The 20,753-nt window shown below is 35.6% G+C and overlaps 1 protein-coding gene across 5 annotated transcripts in view; it reads left to right on the forward strand.

Annotated features, from left to right (window-relative positions):
- LOC123672799 overlaps positions 1–20,753 on the forward strand; it is a 109,873-nt gene that overhangs the window by 81,931 nt on the left and 7,189 nt on the right. For all 5 annotated transcript variants that reach the window (XM_045607089.1, XM_045607093.1, XM_045607092.1 and 2 more), the window contains exons 25-27: positions 4,390–4,803; positions 14,105–14,267; positions 15,668–15,964. In XM_045607089.1, the coding sequence (XP_045463045.1) occupies positions 4,390–4,803; positions 14,105–14,267; positions 15,668–15,964 (874 nt within the window). The remainder of the gene's footprint in view (positions 1–4,389; positions 4,804–14,104; positions 14,268–15,667; positions 15,965–20,753) is intronic.

Here is a 20,753-nt window from a genome sequence, read left to right on the forward strand (position 1 = left end):
CCTTGGTTTTTTACCAGAAATTTCGATATTTTTAGTTATGAATACGCGCCGAGAGGTCAGGCGACACGCTGGTCGTTCACACGAATCCCTTCGTTGAAGACATTGCTGACCGCATCCTTCGTTGAAGCAATGCCAATGCAGTTTCCTTATGAGTGTGACATTCGCCGTTCTTGGGCGTGTTATGTTTGTACACACAAATATTGTCGTGGGTGGGGAGCTTTAGCTCCGTTTTTTTTTAGATATTCCGCATAGAGTAATAAACATAGATAGAGGGAGTATACGCAATTTTGACATGTCCCCAACATGGTTAGGTTCCGTTGTCGGATTGTGATATACATATTTTCAAATCCACAATTTTACTATATCTTTATGAATTTATATTATATTGAATGAAATATATTTATTTCAGTGATTTCCGATTGAGTATGCAAATTTTAATATTTGGAATCCTATATTTTCCTAATTGTCGAATTTGTAATAAGCAGAATATTTGTTATTTTCTGTATCTACCTGCTGAAATTCAAGGTTTGGCAACTGTTGGTCTCCTAGTGTCATCGGTTGTTTCACGTCGTTTGGCGCGCTTGAAGTTTGTTTTTTGAATTTCCGAAATATTTAGGTGTTTATTTCAATATATTTTGAGTTAATATGACACGTTGCACTATGGGACATAGGGAGTGCGTTCTTTTTGGATAAACTCGCGAATTGAGTGAAATATCGTATCACTAGTATGTTTTCATTTCCGCGGGTTTCTGGTCAAATTTGATAGTTTATGTTGGGGACAAAATTTGCTTACTGAAAATGACATAATATGCTCCCTCTATCTATGTTTATTACTATAAGGGTCAGGCTAACTAGCCGGCCCATTGTTGGAACTTCGAACTTGGCTTCAGAAAAATATCAAGTATGCCAAATTTTTGGAATGGTAATTCTTCATCTTGATCGAAATTTTTAAAAATTTACAGGGTGTCCCATTTGAAAAAAAAATGTATAGGGATATCTCATGAAATATCAGTTTGAGGAAAATTCATTTAAAGCCATTAAATTCTACGTGGATTGGAAAGTTGCTATGAGACGGTTTTTACAGAAATGAAAAATATTCAACAGAAAAAAAAAATACAGCAATATTTCGAAAATGAACATTTTCGGTTAACTCCCTGTAACCATGTAACTGTGATAGCTATGGAATTTTCGCCAATAAGTTTCTTATAAAAATTGGCCTTCAGACACCGAAATCAGTTTTCCCCTATCTAGTATAGAAAGATTATAGCCAAAGTCCGAAACTTACAAGGCATATGAAAAAGAAGTATAGAAATACAACTTATCATTCAAAAGTGTCTAATTTGGCCCTCCCTATAGAATAATATTTCAATTCCATATTCATTTTAAAAAATTAGAATACGATAATTCAAAATAATTTCATAGAATATAATCGATGTATCAGAACTCTGGAAAACTATATTAGTCTTATTTTAAATACCTGAGGATGCTACTGTGACAGAAGTGCCTCATGATTGAATTTTGGCGAAAAACCTGTTAATTCAATCAAATCAATTACGGTTTTTTATTGGCCAATCCCCTTCAATAATAACAATCCTTTCCGTATCATTACTCCGTCATTATTTTTCAATCAAAAAATGTTAACCACCCTGCCCCTCACTCGTAAACTACTCGGGATCGTCAGATTGGGTGTAAATCCCAACGAATCGACTTGGGAAATTATTGGCGACGTCCAAAATCGGAATTTAAGAGCGCATAATGGGCATGCAATACCGTGCGGTGCACATAAATCTAGCCACCCATGAACGACGCAGAATTTTAGGAGATAATAATCGATAATCGATTCAAATTGATTATACGTAAATTGAATACATGTTGCCGTCGATCTGAAGGTCTTAATTTATTGGATGAGAGGCTTTACGCCGGTTTCTGGAAAGTGGCATAAATTATACAGGGAGATTTATCGTTTTCCTCCGTAAATTCTGCGAAATGTTTCTTTTTTCGCTTCGGTTCTGGAGGACACAGCGTAATGTAAGACATAACTCATGCCTCGAATGTTTCCGCACAAATTTCAACATTTTAGAAATGAAAATGTCGAGTCAGAATTAAAAAACAGTCATTTTGGAATTTTTTATTTTTCAATACATATAAGAATACAAAAATATCAAAACGTATGTCTGTCTTTATGTTAATTTGGTTATTCAATTTGTTAACTGTTTTCTCAATTTGTACATTTTTGGATATTTTAATTTTCCTTTTGTTTGGTTATTAATATTATGTCAATTTAGAATTGCACTTCAAGACAAAAAAGTATGTCTCCTAAAGATATATTATATTGTGAATGAAGGTTTTGGTACAATGTTCTCATAACCTTGATAATTACTTGTATCAAACTATTTTTTCCTCAAATGTTGATCCATAGTTCTGAATGACGAAATTTGCATACTATTCTCAATATTGTTGACGAAAATTCGATTGTACCTTAAATGCAATAACTTATTTGGTTTTGATTTACCCTTTATGATCCAGTAATAAAGATAATAATAATAGGATCACGTCTGGAATTCTTGCATCGACCAAAACATCGTAAAGATATGTAATTCCAAAAGTCCAGTCAATTCTATATTCGAATAATATCAAAACGTAATAATCATTTCCTATGTTGAGGAATTTGGACTATTTGTAAAAGTTCATCCTGTCATAAATATATATTTTTTCTGTTGGATGGTATTTCTAATCAATGCCAAATTGTATTAGTTTACTGCTTATGTCAATGTTTGATATTCTGTTCAGCAATTCAACTCGTGTAAAGTGATATGAAGTATGACATCAAAACAGGGTGTTTTCGATACTCTACTTAGGGATTAACGGTTTGGCTTGATTTTCAAGCTATTTGGCTCGAGCTTGACTTGATTTCATATCGAATCATATCAAGCTACTTGATTTTCAGCAGTTTTATTTTGTAGTGTCACATCAATAAAAAAATTATGAAATGAGCAGGAACCTTGCAAAAAACACTTATATTTATTGAACTTATTGTATAAAAGAACCGAAAATATCAACATGTTTTAAATAGAAACATAAATTAAATCACTATAAATCATAACAAAATGAAGTAATACAAAATTTCTCAATATTTAGAAACCCCCAGGCTTTGTTTGATTTTATAATTTTCCATCCAGAATCTAAGACACATGAGGCATCTTTTAAAATTGTCGCCTCACCTATTGCGGGTTCTGTAAATGTAAGAGCAGCTCTGGAAAATTGTCTTTCAACAGGAGCTGAAGATGCTGGCGTTGATAAAAAAATCCTTGGCCATTTTGGCCAAGTTTTAAAGATATTTCTGAAACTACCAAAATCTACCAATAGATTTCATAGAAATGTGAGAAAACTGCCGATAAAGTCACACTGGCGAATGCTTCAGTCTCTCGGCGCTCGAGGAATCCCCTTATTTAGTCCAAGCGCGCACGAGGTTGCAGAAATATATGCCGTGCGACGCGTGCATATCAAGCTCAAGTAATATCAAGTCAAGTCAAGCTCAAGTATGTAATTTTTCACGAGCTTGATTTTCAAGTCAAGTAGATGGTTAAAATGTCAAGCTACTTGGCTTGATGAATCCCTTACTCTACTTATCTCTTCTTGAATGTGCTGTTGAAGTTCTGAGATTCTGGTGAGGCGATCAAAACGAAATTTTGGTAGAGGCTGAATTCGGTGCAAAAATTAATAGCGCTGTCCTGAAGTGGCGATGGGACACAGTAACATAACCGTTTGTTTATAATTCATAGAAGCTCCATGTCTCTGAGATGTCTCACAGAGGCCTAAAAGAGATATCGCTCTGTCTGTATTTTTCTTTAAAAAGGCCCTAGCTTCGTCATAACAAGCATTAATCGTTAAATGTTTTCTTTTCTTTTAAATTGCACCAAAAGTTGCTCTAGTGCTTCTCCATCTGTAACATGCTCTGTACACAATCCTCTGGTCAAAAGAGTCTATATCCTTCTGGTTTGCAATGATATTTCTTTCTTTTCATTGATTCTTCTTATTGGCCCTAACCCTGTAGTTCGAAATTTTCCATATTTAGAACGTGAACGCACCGAATCCATTAGATTATTGTTTGTGTTTTGAAGGATATGTTTTGTTTTCTACTTCCCCAACAACAAATCCTCGTTTCCACACAAACAATCCTCAAATAAGTTTCGTCGTTTTCCCAATCATCCGCGTACGGGACCGTCCCATATACCGACTACGCGGCATCATGCCGCCCAACACAGCACGTCGATAAGGAAACAATCGAAAGACACAAATGTCAAATCGCACGTCAATCAGATCGATGTGACTCCAATAACAACACGGGCAGCGCTCGTTAATTTGTCGTAATTTCTTCAACTTTTACAGGTAGAGGAAGACCGTGACGTCAGCGTGCTTCAGATAGCCAGCGCCGGACGCCACGATGCTGGCCCGGTGAGGTGCCTGGTCCGTCGAAGGCGGATCGGCAGAACGATCCGACAGTCGCATTCGCGCGGCGACCAAGAGTGGACTGCTGACGACGAAGACGACGACGCGATCTTGTGTTCCTGCGACGCGGAGTTGACGGTGGTTGGCGATATATCCGAGCTTGGTGCCGACGGAGGCGTCGCGATGGAGGTGCTCGAGGGCGCGAGGAAGACGGTGGACGACGTCGAGGCGGCGGACGAGCCGGCCATGCTGCTCAGGGGGCCGCTGGATACGACGGCGCTGGTCGGAGATAGGGTGTTACTCAAGGCTACGTATATGGGCCGTCCGGATCCGACTGTCAGGTGGACTAGAGCGGTAAGTTTGTTTTTTTGTTGGTTAGATCGTGTTTTTTGAAGATTTAGGTAGTTTGCTACATTCCAAAGGATCTTATCCTTTAGAAGTTTGCCCTTTTGGGTTTAACAGTTGGTAGAACTTTCAAACACTTTTTAGATTGTGTGTAATTGTTTATTGACTATGTTTTTTGATATTTATCTATAAATCAATTGTGGTTTGTTATGGCAGCCCACAAAAAATTGTCCAGCAGTAGCAAAAACATCTCGGCTAGTTATTGTTAAAATCCAATGCGTTTGAAATCGATATTTTCAAGTTGTTACGTTGTTTACTAGATGAAAATTCATTAAAATCGAAATTAAATATCAGTTTTTCTATTTCAATTTTCAAATTACATAAACAACAATTGTTTTTCTATACAGTAGTTTCTTAAGATTTTTCATTATGAATATCAGTTATTCAAAATGTAAATATAGTGTATAGCGTAGCAATTGTTATTTACGTAATTGAAAAGTGAAAATTGAATAATTGTTATCTTATTTAGAACAAGTTGTTAGCTTGTTTCGGTTTGTAACAATAGTAACGCCGTCTTCATTCTTAAAAAATGATCTGAAAACGCTTCTCTTAAGATTTTACGTTATGAATAACAGTTATTCAAAATGTTAATATAATGTGTTGCGAAACAATTGTTATTTACGGAATTGAAAAGTGAAAATAGAATAATTGTTATCTGATTTAGAACAAGTTGTTAGCTTGTTTCGGTTGGTAGCAATGGTAACACCGTCTTCTTTGAAAAAAAAAATTGTCTAAAAATGCTACCACTACATAAACTAGCGAACTCAATGAGAGATTTGGCAACGCCTCAACTTCATGCATCGGATTTGAAAATTTCGTTAACCAAATTACCAAAGTGAATAGGTGCTTCATTTTGAAATCAAAATCAATATGAAAACTGAATCAAAAAGAGCCTTCTTGATGACCAGTTGGGGAAGCCTTTTCAATAATGTGATTTACGATATACTACCGAAATGTTAACACCGCACAAAAAGAGATGAATTTCGAAAACATTTTCAGAATTTTTCAAATTCTAGTTTGAAAAATTTTTGAAAAGCTTTTATTAATATTCTATATTTACATTTGGTGGATTGGAATATCTTTTGAAGAGTAAATGGTATTATGTAGAATTTTTCATTCAAGAATCGAGATGATGCACCATCATTATCCCTGAAGTATCATTCTCCAATCTCCTTATTAACCAGATTTATCTACACTTCACTTTTTACCTATCTTCCGATTATACATACATATTTTACACTTTACACTTAGTTTTTCATTTCGAATACTGACAATGAAGTTTATGCATTTTGTGACTTTTACTTATTTGAGTCTTGCATTTCTCACCCAGAGTTCTGACTCTAACTAACCTCTATTACAGAACTCGGGTTGGTCATGTTGGTGATATATTCTCTCATATTTTAATTTTCATTGTTTTTTGTAGATTTTTTTTGTCTTTGGAGTCTGTTGTTTAGGGTGAAGATAAATCTAACAAATCAAAGATTACCAGTCTAGCCATTGTTATGATAAGTTATAACAAAACTTTATTTTATTTCAATATAAAATTGACATCTTATTCTCCAAAAGATCGAATTTTATCTATTCTGCATAAATAAACCAAAAAACAAAGCGATCAACGTGCAGAATCGAATTTCAAAAACCAGAGTTTTTTTCTCCTTTTCTTGAAGTGGTGTCTGCTTCCAACAAATATGTTCCCTCTTAAACAAACTACGTATTGAAAACCGATAAACATAAGTCCTATATACTCTTTTAATTACCCGATCCATGATGCTCAATTGAACAATGGATGCTTTCATTATTCTCCTTAAATTAGAATCGTCAATGAAAATAACAATTTAACGTCAGATGAATAGGGAATTGAATTGTTGTTCCATCTGAACTGTTTCCAATTTACTTATACGATAACAGGTCTAAATTGACCTATCCTGTTTCCAAAGAAATTTAAGATGTCTCAATTCTACCATTTGTTCAGTTCATTGATATCAAAGGTCCTCAGATGGTACCAGGAAATTAAACATTCTGAACAGAAAAAAGGTATAACTTACCACGCCAAAACATTGGAATATGAGTTAAGTCTGGATCCAGATATTGAAAATTAAGTGACTACATTTGTTGTTGTTCGAAAAATGGATAAAAACGATAAAAAAATACTCTGTAGGCAACGCAATGTCTTGAAGAGTGTTATTCAGACTCTATCGTCTACAACAGTCATAAGGTGGTATGCTGATTTTAAACGTAATTTCCTTCAGGTGTTTCAGAAAATATCAAAAACTTCAGGAAAAATGTGTTTTCACAGAGTAGACCCGGGATAAAAATACAAATCTCCATCTGGCTTCTAGTCTGTTAATTAACAATAATATGGCCTAGCAAAAATTAATAACACACCCCTTGAAGTAGCTCATTTGAAACGAACTCTTTAAAATCTCTGTAGGGTAAAGATTTGGATAACTAGCCTGTCATTTCATAGCCAACCGAACGATTTTCTTTTCATTCTTCAATTATGTAAATGGTATAATCGTTTGAAGACAAAGCACTTTTCCATATTCATTACTCTACTTCAAATGAAAGAGACAAGAAACATTCGTCAGCTGATACTTGTATCAGCTTTCATAAACGTCCTTCAGTATGTGAATCAACATTCCTATTGATAAATGGGTAACCTAAAGAATTAATATCTGATTCCGTTCGTAGCCTAACAAAAAGGAAGATGAAGGTGATACACTTAGATAAATTTACGTATTCCAGATGAGTAGTTCCTGCACAATTCAATCTAGATTTTTATACTCAAAATACGCTGTTTTGTAGTAGCTAGGTAACAAAAAGAATGCCAGCTTTTTATTTTGTACCTATTTCTTAGCGATAATATTAATTAAATCTTTAGATTTTTTATGATAGGAAATTCTGGATTCTTCTAGTATGAATTAATTCATTGGCTAAAGTTAAAATTTTGGATGAGTGTTAGTAATAATTTTTTAATGATAATATCATTTTGATCTTAAATTCATTTGAAGTATTTGTCCACAATACGACGAATAGTGGATTATTATTCAGTTGAATAATGTCGTCCATGAATTCTTCTTAAATTTCTTTCAGTATTCACAAATGAATATCGTATATCTTTCTATGATCAAATGGCATAACCTATACTGAACATAAATGACATTTGAAATGTCAAAAGATAATGCACAGTGTTGCCATCATAACCATTGTAAATCAAATCTCTTTTTATGTCAAAGATCGACACTCATGGAAAATAATCGATTGCAACGATACAAAAACATCGAAGACTGATCCTAAATAGGCACGGAGGCTTCATTGATAGTTTTCATGATAAGAAAACACTAGCATCTAAATAACAACACCGTCGACCTCCTCAAACGCAACAGAACCTTCTAAAATCAATCATTCAACCATGTTCGAATCCACGTATACCCAAAACGGATTCACAATAGCGATCTAGAAAAAAAAATTGGCGCCACCTTCACATCTTACATAGTAAACTAGACAACCGATCGTGACTGGTTTGAAGGATGACAGACGCAAAGATTTCGAAATCCGAAGGCAACATCATCTAGGCCTTATATGGCGACCGGCAAGATTAGGAAAAGTGCCTCTGTTTACGACTGGTTGGTCTTGCGACACCTTCTCGAATTTCGCGACAAAACTCCGAGATCGTGATGGCGAATTCTGGTGTCGATTTACGACCGTTAGATGTCAGTCACTTTCGTTTCTTGTCGCCACCTACTTTTGCCCGTTCGTCGTTGTTAATTCGTGCGGAGTTGGGTTTTAATTGAGTTAATCTATTGATGTTGCCGATGCCGTTGGGCGTTGACTTGTTGCAGGTGAAGGATTGAGAGGTTTACGAGATTTACGATGGGTTTTTGTGTTCTCAGTAATTATCCGACTTCGGCCTAAGTCCAACAAGGAGCAGATCGTTGAGGAGCTCTTTAAGATTATACAATTTCATAACATTATGCATATGGTGCCAAATAGGGACGCTGACCAGTGCTCTCAACTTTGCAAGTGCTTTGAAATCACTTATATACGTCTATCATTAGTTATTTTTAGTTATACCCTGACATGACTTCGATAACAATAATAGAAATGAATATTTTTAATTGTATTAGAGTGCCAAAGGAAACTGAATGAAATAGACAAGAATAACAAGACAGATAGATGAAAATTGAAAATCTTTGATATTTTGTGTTTCAATTCAAGGTTTGTTTAGTCTGGGCTTCCGGTCACTCGTGTATTAAAACAAATGAAGAGACCAACACATTTGCCAGAAATGGAGCAAAAACTCTTTTCATTGGCCCAGAACCTTCTTATGGTATGGGTAAATGTACTTGCAAGAAAGAGTTTCAGGAGAAAGAAAAAACCGAAAGAGAAATACTCTGGTGGAATCTTCCTGGGTTGGATCATCCCATAAAGTTTCTTCGAAACTTTGATACCTCAGGAAGCACCTCATGAAAATAAATCTAGCAGAAAATGACGATTTTGCAGGGAGGATGAAGAAACTCCGGATCACCTGATAACGGAATACCTCGCCATCGCTAGCCAACGCAAATAATGGAAAAACGGGTTTTCCTTGATGACTTTCCATACCCGTGTTCGATAGTTTTTCCGATTACATATTTGGATAGCCCGTGAAAAATACTATCATATTGATTGGCCACAATTTTGCTCGAAGAATTGATCACAAAATCCAGTGACCCGCTCACGTGAACCACCTTACACCTACAAAATTTTTGTTATATCTGTTATAATCAAGAAGATCTATAATACAGAGAGCTATTTTGAGTAACCTGGAAGTACAAGATTGATATTTTTCCATATTTATCTGCGATTTCGAAACATTTACACATTTACTTACATTGTAGTGACTTTTTGCTAGTCCAGCAAAGTCACCCATAACACGTCGAAATTGTCAGTTCACTTTAGAATACTGAAGCCAAGAAACGCCGAGCGTGGTTATGACTTTAAAAACAACGTTCAATATCGATATAATACTTCGAGGAAATAAACTTTATTTCCGAGCCATTTTTCTGATAATGAACTATTTCACAACTTTATATTAACGTACCTATGCCCATTGGGAGGGCTCGCCTATGTTCACAATTTAATGGTTGAATGATATCCATATACCATAGGCTTTGTAATATTTTTTTATTCATATTGAATAATCTCGATCAATTATTTGAATTTCAGAATTGAATAAAAACCTATGTAATGAAAATGTAGGAATTTATTTATTATGGTAATCACAACATCTTGTTGTTATTACTCACTCAGAAGAACTCCATTTCATATCAATTTTCATTAATTCTATGTAATCCCAAAAATTTTAAAAACAGTAGCTCAATTTTTACATTGGATATTTCTGTGCTCACTCGGTAGGTATTGCACCGGCATATGTTAACACGATTTTCATCCGGAATCCGGTATTTCTGTTGTGTTTGACGAGGTGAGTAGTGGACCAGCGATGTTGGAAAGATTCTTATCTTACCGGTTATCCATATAAGTTTTTATTTTCTTGGCGGCTTTGGAGATTTCAGGAAGTTTGTACTTGCATAATACTGGCAAGGTCGCATTGAATTATGATCTTTTGCACCAACTGCACTGCCTCATTATCTTATTTCGTTATATTTCGAAAAAAAAAATTCAACCAAAATTTTTTTGTTCAGGGAAGCGTGAAAAAGTGTTTCTATCTGATTTATTTGTAAGCACGTATGTGGAGCTTTCTTTCTTGGACGATAGATGTAGTGTAGGGGATTTAGATTTTTTCTTCTGAAGATGGTAACATCATTGTCGAAACGTCGTTAAATTAATGTAAAGATTCCGTGGATAAGAATAGAATTACTTCAAGTTTTATAGAATACTAAGGCCAATTAAAAAATTCTATTCTTTACTCGATACTCATAAAATGCAGCATTTGAAAAACACCTATGTCCATGGTTGGGGGACATTGAGGTCTCATCCCTTGAATAAGCAGTTTACAGTTCGTTTTTTAGACGGGTAACCATCAATATATTAAACTCGTTTTTATCCATTTTTCAAACAACACCAAAAGTGCAATGTCTCGATCCAGACTTAACCCTATAAAATTTTGACACGCATCTTTTGAAGCATAGTAACGGGTGCTTTTTTCGAGGTATATAACTTTAAGTTGGCATTACTGTTCAAGATGGCGACCGATTTAACAGCTGTCAAGTGATTTATTCTCAGTTTGGTTTGGCAATTCATCATGAATAGACTCACGCCTGAACAACGCTTGTGAATAGTGCAATTTTATTTCGAAAATAATGGTTCTGTGCGGAATACGTATCGCGCACTACATCCATTTTATTTTGTTTAGCGATGAAGCGCACTTCTGGTAGAATGGCTATGTCAACAAACAAAACTGCCGCATTTGGAGTGGAGCTAATCCTCAAGTGTCGAAACACCGTTACATCCAGAAAAACTGACTGTTTGGTGCGCTTTATGGGCTGGTGGAATCATTGGTCCGTACTTCTTCAAAAACGATGATGGCCAGAACGTTACAGTCAATGGTGATCGGTATAGAGCCATGATTACTAACTTTTTCATTGCTGAATTGAACAACCATGATGTCCAGGTGCTGTGGTTCCAACAAGACGGCGCAACATGTCACACAGCTCGTGACACAATCGATTTATTGAAAGACACGTTTGTTGACCGCCTAATTTCACCTTTTGGACCTGTGAATTAGCCTCCAAGATCTTGTGATTTAACACCGCTAGACTACTTTCTGTGGGGCTATGTAAAGTCATTGGTCTATGCGGATAAGTCACAAACCCTTGACCATTTAGAAGACAACATTCGCCGTGTTATTGCCGATATACGGCCACAAATGTTGGAAAAAGTCATCGAATATTGGACTACCAGATTGGACTACATCCGAGCCAGCCGTGGCGGTCATATGCCAGAAATCATATTCAAAATGTAATGCCACAAGATTATCTTGCGGATAAATAAAATTCATGTCAATCGAATAATCCATCGTTGTTTTATTGCAATTTAAAGTTCTATAGCTCTAAAAAAAAAACCTTTACTTTGCGTCAATTTAGACCTCTGAGTGCTACTCAGAGGTCTCATAGAGATCTAGAAGCGAAGGGATAGAAAACATTGAAAAAACAATCCCCTTGACTTGTCTTTTTTTTATAGTGATTATTTCCTGGTACTTCCTTCGCGGGATGTAGTACTAATTCATTTCCATATTCTAGGAACCTCGAGCAAAACGTGTGGAATATTGATCGAAAATTTACATTTTATTGACTTTTATCTCGTTTCGTAAGAGTCGACATTACGAAACAATAGCTTACGATTAAAATTATTCATCCTCCTTGTTGCATACAGGTTTGTTTTTGATCTATCACAACCCGGATCAAATTTAGCGAAAGCATAACTTTCACCCACATATCCGGGAAGGAGCTTGAATAAATGCGAAATTGGTGAAAGTGCTCAACATTTCCAGTCGCCTATGAAAATGTTCATCCGCCAATTTTAATCGTTTTGTTTGGATTTCGTCAATCTGTGAATGGAATCAATTTGGGGTTTTGAATTCAAGGATGTTTCGTTTTTAGTTCGCAATGTGTCATCAGTTACATGATGTACAGGATTATAGAATATTTTAGAGGTATATGTGGTCTTGAAGGGCACAATTGGCGCATGAATGAACTATATCGCTTAAAAACTTCTTGGCTTCACATCACTCCTCATCTTTTCTTATAAATACAGGGTTTTCCATTAAGATATTTCAATTTGAACAGCCTACTATCTGGGCAAGTGTCACTTTTAAAGCTGTCATCTTTTGACTTTAGACCAGTTAAAATACACTTAAAATGGAACGATACAAGCGTCAAGAACAAATTGAAATTTTCAAAATTCCCCACAAAAATGGTAGCTAAACTGAAGCACTTTTTCGGCTGGCAATAGTAAAGGGTGTTTTTTAGAGCTATAGAACTTTAAATTGCAATAAAACAACGATGGATTATTCGATTGACATGAATTTTATTCATCCGTAAGATAATCTTGTGACATTAAATTTTAAATATGATTTCTGGCATATGACCGCCACGGCTGGCTCGGATGTAGTCCAATCTGGACGTCGGCAATAACACGGCGAATGTTGTCTTCCAAATGGTCAAGGGTTTGCGGCTTATCCGCATAGACCAATGACTCTACATAGCCCTACAGAAAGTAGTCTAGCGGTGTTAAATCACAAGATCTTGGAGGCCAATTCACAGGTCCAAAACGTGAAATTAGGCAGTCATCAGACGTGTCTTTCAATAAATCGATTGTGGCACGAGCTGTGTGACATGTTGCGCCGTCTTGTTGGAACCACAGCTCCTGGACATCATGGTCGTTCAATTCAGGAATGAAAAAGTTAGTATTCATGGCTCTATACCGATCACCTTTGACTGTAACGTTCTGGCCATCATCGTTTTTGAAGAAGTACTGACCAATGATTCCACCAGCCCATAAAGCGCAACAAACAGTCAGTTTTTCTGGATGTAACAGTGTTTCGACATACACTTGAGGATTAGCTTCACTCCAAATGCTGCAGTTTTGTTTGTTGATGTAGCCATTCAACTAGAAGTGCGTCGATTTTGTCGACGATAAAATGGACGTAGTGCGCGATACGTATTCCGCACAGAACCATTATTTTCGAAATGAAATTGCACTATCTGCAAGCGTTGTTCAGGCGTGAGTCTATTCATGATGAATTGCCAAACCAAACTGAGAATAAATCACTTGACAGCTGTTGAATCGGTCACCATCTTGAACAGTAATGCCAACTTAAAGTATATACCTCGAAAAAAAACACCCTTTAGAACTGGTGAAAAAGGTTGATGAGCTGTTGGGACAAGTTGAAGAATCGAAACCGTGTGCGTCGCTCAAGAAGAATTTTGCTGTTGTAGCCTGTAGTATTGAAAACCTAGGTTTATCTATTTCTTGTCGATCTTGGTCTATGATTATATATTGATGTGAACGTCGTTTTCAACAAGACGGCACTACGTGCCATACAAGCAGCGAAACAATCGCAATTTTTCAAGAGAAGTTTCCTAGTCTTGTTTTTTCTCGAATAGGAGGACACAATTGGCCACCAAGATCTTATGATCTTTGGACTTTTTTCTTTGGTGCCACGTATACTAGTTTTTTTTTATTCGAAATGAGAATTAATTTGACAACGAATTACTTGATTTTTTTTAAACATACATTTCTCTTGCAGGGCCGGGAGTTGAAGAATGACGAAAAAACAAGCATCACCATTGGTAATGGCGTGACATGTCTGCTTCTCCAGAACATCACTGCAGATGAGAGTGGAAAATACGACGTTTGTGTTGAAAATTACCATGGTTCAGATTGCAGTTTCGCTTCGGTGTCAGTAGAAGGTTAGTAAATATTTCAATAAAAAAAAAATCTGCAGTTTTAAACTTATGTCACTTCATTAAAAGTCACACGTTCCAAAGATTGAATGAACTTGACACATGAATTTCCCCATGAAACTATATTACAAATAAGTAAAAAAATAGAACCTCAATATTCAAGTGTAAAAAAAGGTACTTCACATTTTTTTTTTTTTTTGAGGCGTGTGGTGCTGAATTGCAGTGGGGCCCATTATCTTTCGTACACACCTGGTAACTCATGGGAATCACTGGACTGTCTATTTCCGTAAATGTGTATTTTCGAGGCCGATGATTCGGCATTGCAATAAATGTAACGAGTCGTTGAACAAAGTGGTCATTTCATTTCTGCGGAAACCGAATTTCTAGCGGAGAAAACGACGTTTAATTCTTTGAACCGTATGCTGGTATATCACCAAACATATCGTTGCATACGGATCGTTAAATTCTACTAAATAGCCCGAGACTTCTGCTATCGACTTCGGTTGAAAGAATGTACAGAGTTTTCCAATAAGAGGTTTCGTTTTGAATAGAGCGCTATCTGGGCTTCTGTAACTTTTGAAGCAGTCATCTTCTGACATTTGACAAGTTAAAACCACGCCATTACTAAAAATGGCGGGATACACGCTCCAACACTGCACTGAAATTGTTAAAATTCACTACAAACATGCTAAAAATTTTATAGTCACAGTTCACAAAACTAAAGCACTTTTGGGTCGTTGTAAAGCACCTTCTTGACCGGCTATTATGATACAGGTGAAAAAATTTGGGCTGCTGGGTGAAGTTAGTGATGTGAAGAGTCGAAACCGTATGCGTCCTCAAGAACAACTGTGAATATTGCTGCTGTTGCCCGTAGTGTTGACGAAATCCCAGGTTTGTCAAATACTGGTCGATCTTGAGAATTAGCTATAATTAGTGATTTTCAATTGATTTTATTGAGGTGAAAGACGGCACTATGTGCCAGACAAGCAACGAAACAATCGCAACAATTTAACCGAAATTTAACACCATCAGACTGTTTTCTTTGGGGTCACGTTGAAGATAAGAACTATACCAATGCTTCAATAAGATGGAATTCGCGAAGGACCTACAGCTGCAAATGTGCGTATTGGTCATGGAATTTTTTCTTTAAACAAAATGAAACCTCTTGTATGAAAACCTTCGTATTGAATAATATAAAGAAGACATGTGTTCCTTAAACCAAAGGATTTTTGAGTTCAATTGATTTGTGACAGACCTCGGTCAGAGCCCTGAGTCACACCAGGGTCAATATAATTTCTAACGTCAATCTTTGTTCGAGGGACCAAAAAATCGCCATTATAGGCAATATGTGCAAAACTCTGGGATAGCATGGATAAAAAAAAAATAAATCTTTTTTTTTCTCTCAGGTCCTCCTGATCCACCAAGTGGCAAGCCGAGCATCACCGCCTCGTCCGACGCCGTGACAGTGACCTGGAGCAGTTCTCCCTACGATGGGGGCAGGATAGTTACCGGTTTCGCGGTCGAGTACTGCCTAGTGGGCAGCGACATCTGGACCGAAGTGACGGAAAACTGCCATTCCCTTTCGTACACCTTCAGGGGATTGCAACCTGGAGCGCGATATGTGTTTAGGGTTAGGGCTCAAAATGTGCATGGGTACAGCAGGCCGGGACTGGAATCTGACATCTTGCAGTTAGAAGAACTGAGTGAGTATTTTTTATTGTAGTTTTTTATATTTTTTTTTATTTTTTATGATTCGTTGTAAAGTGGCAAAATATTCCAATATTGTTGGACAAAATGTTCTTGTTGCTTGTTAGTTTCGTTTGAAAATGTACGGGAACTAGCTAGTAGGTCGATTTTGAACCGTTCAGTTCGGTCACGAACTATAGTCTGTTCTAATATAAAACGGAGCAATATCAACAAGTCCGCGCATAACTAGGAGGATCTTCGAAAAGGAAGAGATAATGTCCGTCCAGAGTCGAACTAAGGAAAATTCACATACTGTTTCTACTCCATATTAATCTAAAAATAAAATACACCAAACATTTCAACACAACATATGTATTCACACATAACGTAACGGAGAGTCTTCAATTATATATTTCACGTACACTGTTGGATTATGATGATCATATTTAATTGCGAGTACGATCCTGGGCCCTGGCAGGTTGTTAAAGGACGAAGGAGGGATAGTATTTACGATTTATGAGCGTTTGACCAATAAGACTTACCCTATGCGCAATACATGGATTTACTGTGTTTATATTGCTCCGTCTTATATTTGAAGGGACTACAGTTATGGATCAGGATAGTTCTCTTGATTTGTGCTATGAGCTTCATTTTGAAATCAGTACATCGAATTGACTCGGAGTCTGGAAGATTAGGAGTCATAGGCCCAGACAGAGAGGAAGGATAAAATTGTTGAGAGTATTTCACGTATAAAACCTGTATCTAAACCTGATGTTAAAGAATAACGTTTTCATTTGCAAATAAGACATTTTTAGATGTGTTATTAATTATGGGCCGCAAGCGTTTTGATGATAGGATACGAGATGTTTAAATACCCTATTCATAAGAATATTCAGTCGGTTTTCATTCAAGCGTCACGAAATGAAAAATGGTCGATGATTTAATTGCTGGTTTCTAACCACAGTTACGATATTTATGACCAGCTTACGTACAACGAAAGAATCGTTCACTATGGCCCGTTAATTAATTAGGTTCAACATCATAATTAATTCATAACTAACAGAGTGTGAAAAACATTATCAATATACGATCGAAATCATTTTTCCGTTAAACGTTCGCACTTTAATAGAAAAAGAAAGCAGTTTTGTAACAGATCCATTATTATAACGCAATTAGCTCTGATTTTCCAAGAATAATCGTGATTATAAACTGAGTGACATAGAAAAAAGAACAGTCGGCAATGATGAATTCATTACAATTTGGCCAGGCGTTTTCAGCTAATTTAGCCAATTTTGAAGGTGTCCACTGATTAAATCGTTAGTATGACAACTCAGTGGTCCCTTCCTTGTGCACCTACCATGCCCATGAAATATCTGACATTTTTGGAAAAATATTGGATTTTTATATTATGAAGAGCGATAGCGACTAAGAAGTACTTACTCTTCCAGAAATAAGAGAGGTGGCAAAATATATTGATTGTCAGAAAATGTCGAATATTATATTCGCATATTGAGAATATAATCACTTTGCTGTCTAGGCAGAAAAAGTAATAATTTGCTAATTGATATGTGTCTACAAAATCAATATTTGCTGTCCATCGAAGAAAAATATACACTGTGTCCGTAAAGTATGGAACAAATACAGAATATGAAAGAAATTATTTCTTATCAATTAAAACAAAACATAGTCGTCTAGATTTTGTGAAATGTCTTTATTTGTTTAGTAATTCATTGGTGTTCGATGACAGTTTAGTAATACAATATTCTTGGTATTTGTGAATGTTTTAATTATTGCTTAGATTTAATTTATTATTTTTGTCCACCCTGTACCAATTGGAACCAATATGTGATACATTTTTGGAATCAGCTCAGCTAGAGTAATCGGAAAATTGAGACAAAATGGGGGTGTTACATTTAAAAAAAATGACGGTGACGTCATTACTCGAAAGTAATTCACCCTGTATATTAGATTATTATTTTAAAATACGGTAAATTAAAATAAAAAATCGACGTGTTTCAGGATTATTTCTTAAAATGGTCTGTTCAGCTGAATATTGAATTTGTTCCATACTTTACGGACACAGTGTATATTCGTCCATACCCGTACAAAAAAAAAAACAGATATCAAGGAAGCCGGTACTCGTAACGCTCCCGTTACCGTCTTACCAAACTCCAATACGCTCTATTAGTGATGACGTCACACACCGCCGTTTTTGGTTCTCCTGTCAGTGTTCGGAATCCAAACAAACAAATTGCCATTCAAATTAGTACGTTGTCGTTGAAGAAATTGGCTTATTTTGATAAATAATATTGTTTAAGGAACGATTTTACTATTAATTGATAGACAGAAGGAACGAGATTAATGCCAGTAAGTTCGAACTTGAAGTTCAATTAATAAACACGGCTTTATACAAAATCTAGGGAATGATACAGGATTAAGACTTACTGGTATTAACCTCGTTCCTTCTGTCTATCAATTAATACTGAAATCGTTCCTCAAATACTCTTATTTATGAAAATAATCAAATTCCTTCAACGACACCGTACTAATTTGAATTACAATTTGTTTGTTTGGATTCCGAACACTGACAGGAGAACCAAATATGGCGGTTGACGTCAAACTAATAGAGCGTATAGCTACAGAATTCCATAGAAACGTCCTATAGGCATATCGTTCGGCGTTTTCGGGGAGATGCCCGCGTTTTTCGACCGTTTGACCAGAGAGGAGACGCGTTCTTCTTCGTCTCATTAGTCACAGTCGCTGCGTTCGGGAAATTTCTCTCTAATGGTACCGGTTCCGAGGAGACGAAGCTAACGACGTCGGAATTCAGATTGCACGAGGGGTATCAGACGATACGGGTACTCCGGTTTTTGCCTCGAAGTCCGGTGTTTGTTTAGCGTTTGTCCGTCGATGTCCGTGTTCGTTTTTGTGCACTGATACTATACAGTGGTGTTTCGATTGTAAGGAATTTCGTGGGTTTTTCTGGTTGTGCGAGTGGAATTTTGTGTTTTATTTGTGGGGTAAGCTTTGGCGAAAAGATTTTTTTTTTTTTTTTTTTTTTTCAATTTTGAATTTCAATTTCAAATTATTCGGGATATCAATGTTAATTTTTTCGATATGAATAAGGACCTATATAAATCCTTTAACAACCGCTTTAAGAGCAAAAATTCCTGTGATTATTTCAATTTGGGGTTTAAATCTATTTTTTATGTTTTTCGGTCTCTCGAAGAGTATTACCAATGAAATCAATATTTTTCCGATCCGTCAAGATCTATATTGACGAAAACTTCGTACTTGGCCTGTCGATGAACTCTTATCTGAATTTATTGTTAATAGAAACATAACATTCTTATATGGAATCACCAGTGATTCGACGTTTTTTCTTTGTTTTATGATATTTTGTTATTGTGAAATCGCGAAATACATTGTGCTGAATGTTAGAAAACCATCATCAGGAATATTTCTTCGTCTAAAAAAACTATTTCTGCTGATTTTAAAAAATTCAAGAAATACCTAGCTAATATTTCTTATATAAGACAGTCCTCTTATATATTTATCAAAGAAATGTACTTATGATAATGAGAGATTGAATATTTTGTACTATTCTAGTCTCGATAGTACCTATATCGGAGTCATGGGTTTCTATGGGTTTTACCTTTGTGTGAGTAGTATTCCTGTTTTATTCATGGGACAGGTTGATATGAAATGAATGTTGGGTAATATTATGGGTGATTCATGGTTTTTATTGCTTGTTTCAATGATTAACGCTGTTTTAAAATAATTAATTCTGGAGTTTATAATCAAATATATTGCGGAAAATGGTTTTGAAAGGATGAATTATATTACGAATGAAAAATATAATTCTTCCAATACCTTCATCAAATTTAATTTATTTTAGGACCAAATGCCGAAATATAACTATTTCGCTCGGTGTTCAAAATATTAAAACCCATGTTGCTCAAATACATATTAATTCATATCAATTTTCCTATCAATTTCATTTTAATTGTTCTTAGTTGAATATATTATGCTGTCCATGGATAGTTATATTTTATAACTTACATTAAACTTTTTTTCTAAATGATGATTTTGGTTATCTATAACGAATCGAAGAATTTTTCTTGTTCCTTATATCTATGATTTTACTACCAAAAATTTGGTTAAATAGTTTTGCTGCACCCTGAATACCCAATATTTTTCTAATTTTTCCTGGAAGGTATGAACAACTATGCTCAATGTATCTTTGACAATCAAAACAATAATTATTATTTATAATACAATTGCCAAAGGCGTCAACATTCTTTCACGAGTTCAAAATTCAATTGAATCAACGAGTGTTAGAATGATCCTTCTGTTTCCTAATGTAAGTACTTTCATTTCATATAAAAAATTCAAAATAAGTATCAGGATCATGGAATCAAAAACCTGGGTCGCCAAAATAACTTGCAACTTAAAACTATGTACTTTTCAAATGAATTAAACATTAAGAATTGAAAAGGAAATGTTGAAAAATAGTTTGTTGGAACTGATTCTAACATTGCTCAATGTATTTTGTTGGTCAACAGCATAATTTTTCACTTTGCAAATTTGACAAAATGTAAAATTTACGTAGTATTTTGGACAATAGGCCAACACCCTGTATCTCGAAAACAAAACGTTTTTGGGCCTAAGTTTAAATGGATTTCGTTTTTGAGGAATCTTGCTCTTCAACTTGCACCTCCAATTCGTTAAACCTGTGTATACAAAAATGAAACTGGAAAAAATTCTTCCTATAAATGACAAGTAAATAATCCTTAACATTGCATC

Source organism: Harmonia axyridis, chromosome 2 (genome assembly GCF_914767665.1).
Source record: "Harmonia axyridis chromosome 2, icHarAxyr1.1, whole genome shotgun sequence".
In the NCBI taxonomy this organism is placed as follows: domain Eukaryota; kingdom Metazoa; phylum Arthropoda; class Insecta; order Coleoptera; family Coccinellidae; genus Harmonia; species Harmonia axyridis.